Below are 6,000 nucleotides of genomic sequence, written 5' to 3' on the forward strand. Positions count from 1 at the left end.
CTTTAACTTTCAATCGCTCATTCTACTCTCCTTTATTTGTGTTGCTTCTGAGTCTGATAGAATTATTTAATCTTTTTTAACATTTTTGGAAGGCTTGGAGTGGGTTTCTCCCCCCCCCTGATTTCAGCCTGAACAGTTGGGTTTTATATGTGGTGTTTTTTTTTAAAAGGTTGTGCATCGGGATCTTAAGCCAAGTAATATCTTATATATGGATGATTCTAATAATGCTGATTCCATCAGGATCTGTGATTTTGGCTTTGCCAAGCAACTTCGCGGAGAGAATGGGCTTCTCTTAACACCTTGCTACACTGCTAATTTTGTGGCTCCAGAGGTATGCATTTCCCTGTTTTGTTTTAACTCATCATATTTTTAAATCTCCAGGAAGTATTTGTATTTCATGAATTTGGGGGGCTGTTGGGGGGGGGTCTATTGCTTTGCTCTGTTATTCCTTGCAACATAGTAATTGATTTACTCTCTCAAACAAGGACATATATTAATGGGCTTCTTAATGCATACAAACATGGAAACCCAGAATTCAGTTGAATGTTGATTATTGTTCTATATACTGTACTACTGCAGCATTTCAGAGAAAGGTAACTATTTTTATTTAAGCAGCTCTTTGGTCATTAGTTTAAATCAGTGTTTTTTCAGACTTGGTTACCTCAAGGTGCGCGGGCTTCAACTCCCAGAATGCCCCAGCCAGCATGCTAGTTCAGGAATTCTGGGAATTGAAATCCACACATCTTAAAGTGACCAAAGTTGAAAAACACTGATTTAAATTTACTTCTAAATCTGACTGTGGCGAAGGCTGGTCTTTTTTAACAATAACACCGAGTTTTTGTTCATCTAGGTTCTCATGAGGCAAGGCTATGATGCTGCTTGTGATATCTGGAGCTTGGGTGTTCTCCTTTATACAATGCTGGCAGGGTGAGATGCATCTTTCTCCAATTAGCATAGCTATGAATTTGCAGATGTTCAAAGCCGTGACTCCTCCGTTTATTTTATAGGATCAACCCAGTGTATGAAATTTGTCCTAAACCAACAAGTTCCATATATGTTTCTAAAGTATTTATGCAAAAGAAACTAATATCCTTTTTTTTAAAAAAATATTTTTAGGTACACGCCTTTTGCCAACGGGCCCAATGATACCCCCGAAGAAATCTTGTTACGGATAGGGAGTGGAAAATTTTCTTTAAGTGGAGGCAATTGGGACACTGTGTCAGATGCTGCAAAGGTATCAACATATATATATATATATATATATATATTTTAAAAAAATATACTTTATAAGATACAGGCAGCTGTGTAGATGTAGTTACAGGTGAACCGTTGGTTAAAAAGACTCCGCATTTAATGTACTTCAGTGCCAGGTTTCAAAAATCAAGAAAGACACTTTATGATTCTTCCAAGGAGATTTCTTTATTGTTCTTCACTTACAGATAGAATCTTAGCCAAACTACTGCAAGCTACCAGCCACATCAAGCATATACCCTGGGACAGTGGTGGGGTTCAAATGTGTGAACAACCAGTTGTCTGTGTGGATGCTGCTTCCAGAAGTCCATTCTGGGCCTGGGCAACAAAAAATTAGCTATCGGGTCTGCTGAAGTGGTGCAAATTGGCTGAATCCCACCACTGCCCTGGGAACTCTTAGGGATGAGCAGTCTTCACCCACTTTCTCTCACACAAACTGTCTGAACTGAGTTGTCTCTTGCTCCTCTGGAATGCACCCCCTCCTTTCTGGGAATCCAGGCTATATTCCATCACATTATGTCAATGAAGACTCAATCATCCAGGCCAAAGGTATCTAAAGGTTGAATCACAGTAACTGGACCAAAATTCCTTAAACTGAGATGTTTTATTTATTTATTTATTTGTTTGTTTGTTTGTTTGTTTGTTTGTTTGTTTGTTTGTTTTTATAAACCGCCCTTCTCCCGAGGGACTCGGGGCGGTGTACAGAGTAAGATAGGCAACATAAAGAAACAGTATTGAAAAACAATAATCAGAACAAAACAAACTGGGACCCCAATTAGAGCTATCAGAGCTATCAGGCCAGGCCGGACTGCTGGAATAGGTAAGTCTTTAAGTCGCGCCGGAAGGTGCGGAGGTCGGGGGCCATCCGGATTTCAGTTGGTAAGCAGTTCCAGAGGGCTGGCGCACCCACTGAGAATGCCCTCCCCCTGGGGGCCACCAGCCGACATTCCTTGAGCGGTGGCACCCTGAGGAGGCCCTCTCTGTGGGAGCGCACAGGGCGGTGGGGTGCTGACATTGGCAGAAGGTGCTCCCGTAGGTAGTCCGGACCCATGCCATGTAGGGCTTTGTATGTCATTGTTAGCACCTTGAACTTCACTCGGAAGGCAACCGGAAGCCAGTGCAGCGCACGGAGGAGAGGTGTGATATGGGAGTATCGGGAGGCTCCCAAAAGTGTCCGTGCCGCTGCACTTTGCACCAGTTGAAGCTTCCGAGTGGATCTCAAGGGCAGCCATGTTTTGCTTCCCATCCAGGAAGCTCCATCAGTCCAAAAAAAAAAAAAAAGGTCAGAGTCAGACTCATTGGAATGTACCAATTCTTCCCACACCAACTTCAGGGGTGTCTCCCCAAAATGTATTGTTGCCAAGATTCAATCATAAATGTCAGTCAATCAATATGTCAGTCTTCACTGACATATTGCAATACATTTTGGGGAGACACCCCTGAAGTTGGTGTGGGAAGAGTTGGTACATTCCAACCTCTCTCTGATTTTCTGCATCATCATCATCATCATCATCGTCGTTATTATTATTATTATTATTATTATTATTATTATTATTATTATTATTATTATTATTATTATTTTGACTGTTGAAGCTTCCTGGATGGTCCAATTTTTGGTCCAGTTGCCATGATTCAACCTTTTAGGTTCCATTAATATAAAATGGACAAAATTTATATGTAGACATTGCTCCCAAATAATAGACCAATCCTGTTGCATCCTGATGTTTCATGCCATGGACACTAATAAAATAAATCACTTCACCTTCATAAGGATGCAAAAAGATGCAGTTATCATAAATTTGGATTTAATAGGCATCCATATGTAATGCCCATCCTCTTCTCCAAAACGCCCATTAAATCATAGTTTTCACCATGAATGCATTTTTTTTTGGTAGTGATTAATAATATGAAACCTACCGCCATCTTTTATAAATAATGATAAAGCATTTTCTACAAATATTTGAAAATTATATGTTATCTTTGGTCCTTAAAGTTTTTGTAAAATTTACTTAGCATGGCTGTGCTAAAGTACTTAGCATGCATGTGTTAAAATTATTCAGTTTATTTTTTAAAAAAAACGTAAGCCAGAATCTTTCCATACCTGAATCTCAGGCTGAATAAGTTTCATTTAATTTATATTATGTAGATATTCCAATATATTATTTAAATCCTAACCATACCTGTAGAGTGTGTCATTTTTCCATGCAAATATGGTGCTTTTCCTGTTCTACCACTTCTAAAAACAAAACTAAAAGTACAGGTATGCTTCATGGTTTTGTATGAACAATGGGATTATTCAGACTGTTGTAATAGAAAGGTCCAGTGAAATAATTCAGGGTGCATATTAATTTGACTTTGAGTTTTTCATTCATTGTTTAAATGAATGTAGCATGCAAGCTATATCGCTTTTCATTTATGGTAACAAAAGGGAGAGTTACGATGAAGGCAGTTGAGCATGAACTGTTTCCGGTCTGGAAGCATCCCATTTTAAGAAAGTTTAACTGCTCCTTCCCTGTTAGGCTTGCCTGTCTTTTGAGGTCATCCATACCTCCACACCACAAATTGGTTCCTCTTGAAATCAGGAAGGCGACTCTGAAATTTCACTGATGAATATATTCCTTACCGATATCTTTAGAATCCAGTAGCATAGAAACCTTAGGTGGAAGGGTTACTGCTGTGACCCTGATATGAGTGACAGCATCAGAAAGGCCATGTTCAACTCTTTGTAACCTCCTCATCTCTACATTGTACTTATAACTCTTCTGATCTGCTTCATCCAGGATTTGCTATCTCATATGCTCCATGTGGATCCACATCAAAGATACACTGCAGAGCAAGTTCTGAAACATTCGTGGATAGCCTGTAGGGATCAGTTGCCACATTATCAGCTAAACAGGCAAGATGCACCCCATCTAGTGAAGGTAAAGTTGGCAAAACTCATCACCGGGGTGGAGATCTGTCTCTTAATTACGAACGAGGATGGTGGGGTTGATTTGTCATTTAATGTGATTATGTTCCAGGGGGCCATGGCTGCGACATACTCTGCGTTGAATAACAAGACATTTCAGCCAGTTTTGGAACCTGTTGCAGCTTCAAGTTTGGCTCAGCGGAGAAGCATGAAAAAACTAACATCCACAGACTTATAGGTCAGCTGGAACATTTAACCCATGTGGAACAGAGGGGAAAAAAAACTAATAAAAGAATCCCAAGAAGCAGCTCTGTATTTGCCTGCCCTGTGAATTAAAAGGCGTATTCCAATTCCTCCTACATTTACTTGAATTCAGTGGAAGAAAGGAAGAAAACAAAAGAAAAAGAAAAAAACTTCTACCAGTTTAGAGGATTTATTGCTGTTAGTAGGTTGGTGTTAGTAGCATCAGGGTACTTTGCAACTGCGGTGAGGAGTTTTCGGTACACATTTCATTTCGGAGATCGATTGCATTATGTTAATACTTTTAAATACTGTATAGTTTTCATCCGGTTTATAAAGACGTGTATTAGTTGATCAGAGACGCTGCTCAAGTTGTAAATTTTAATTCAAGAAGAAAAGGTCAGTGTTTTAATATTTTTGCTATCTTGGCCCTGTTGTAAAGACAAAGAAAAGAAAACATTAAAACATGATGTACTCTGGTTTTGTAAATCGATCACCTTAAATGGCGGACTCCATGCATTTGATTCGTGGGTACGACAAGCCAAGGACCACTGAAGTGGATATCCTAGTGCAAAATGCATGAGGGAAGCCCTTGTGTTCTGTTGGTGTCAGGCAATTATGTGTAAAAAAACAATGTACAGCTATAATAATAATCCATGAACATAAACTGAGATGATAGTGTCTAAAGCCTTGATTAGAGCTGTAGATTTGGTCAACCTAGCCGTGTCTTTCTTAAGACTTTTGAAGAGTAGTGGTTGTTAGGAAAATAACTATTCCGTTGTACTTTGACATTATGTATGACATCACCATCATGTGACCTTTTCAAGAAGGGGTAAGTAGATCTCTGCTTGATAACGCTTTAGATCAGGGGTCCCCAACCTTGGCAACTTTCAGACCTGTGGACTTCAACTCCCAGAATTCTCCAGCCAACCCTGGGAATTCTGGGAGATGACGTCCACAAGTCTCAAAGCTGCCAAGGTTGGGCAACCCTGCTTAGATACAGAATAAGGTGTGTAGAGCTTATACCACACTGGTGGACTTCAACTACCAGGATTCCCATGGCTGGCTGAGAATTCTGGGAGTTGAAGTCCACAGGTCTCAAAGTTGCTAAGGTTGGGCACTCCTGCTTAGATATAGAATAAAGTGTGTAGATCTTATATCCTATATCCCAGAGGCTGCAAGTTGATATCAACTTCTCCAGTATTGTGCTGTCATGTCCTCAGGCTTAGATTTCTTTCATCTGTGAACTTTTGTGTAACACAGTCTGTGCCCATTTCATTTAGCCATAGGAGGACTGACACTGTATTTGCTCTGACGTTCTGGATTGAACCCTGCCACTTGACTGGTATTGAGACAAGACAAATTAAGCTACTTTGCTAATTAAGCTAATGCACTGTGCTGTCCTCAATTGTTTTTTTCCTTCATAGTCTTCGGTTTTCATTGTGCCTCGAATTTTCTCATCCTGGGGTAACGTTTTATTCATCCTAAGTTGTATGATGGTGACGTTTTTAATCACAGACCATATTTCACAACAGATTTTATTTATTCACACATTGAAAAGTTCTCTTGAGTTCCTTTTCCCCCCTCCCTGATATTTTATA

General features: G+C 39.8%; 1 protein-coding gene across 1 annotated transcript in view; it reads left to right on the plus strand.

Moving 5' to 3' along the window:
• The window catches only part of RPS6KA6 (ribosomal protein S6 kinase A6), a 49,744-nt gene extending 44,866 nt beyond the window's left edge, over window positions 1-4,878 (plus strand). Inside the window, exons 18-22 of the mRNA XM_083372180.1 lie at window positions 170-331; window positions 851-927; window positions 1,117-1,234; window positions 4,032-4,172; window positions 4,272-4,878. Coding sequence (XP_083228306.1) covers window positions 170-331; window positions 851-927; window positions 1,117-1,234; window positions 4,032-4,172; window positions 4,272-4,397 — 624 coding nt within the window. The 3' untranslated portion in view covers window positions 4,398-4,878. The remainder of the gene's footprint in view (window positions 1-169; window positions 332-850; window positions 928-1,116; window positions 1,235-4,031; window positions 4,173-4,271) is intronic.
• The last annotated feature ends 1,122 nt before the right edge of the window (window positions 4,879-6,000 follow it).

The sequence above is a fragment of the Vipera ursinii genome (genome assembly GCF_947247035.1).
Source record: "Vipera ursinii genome assembly, chromosome: 12".
Classification (NCBI taxonomy): Eukaryota; Metazoa; Chordata; class Lepidosauria; order Squamata; family Viperidae; genus Vipera; species Vipera ursinii.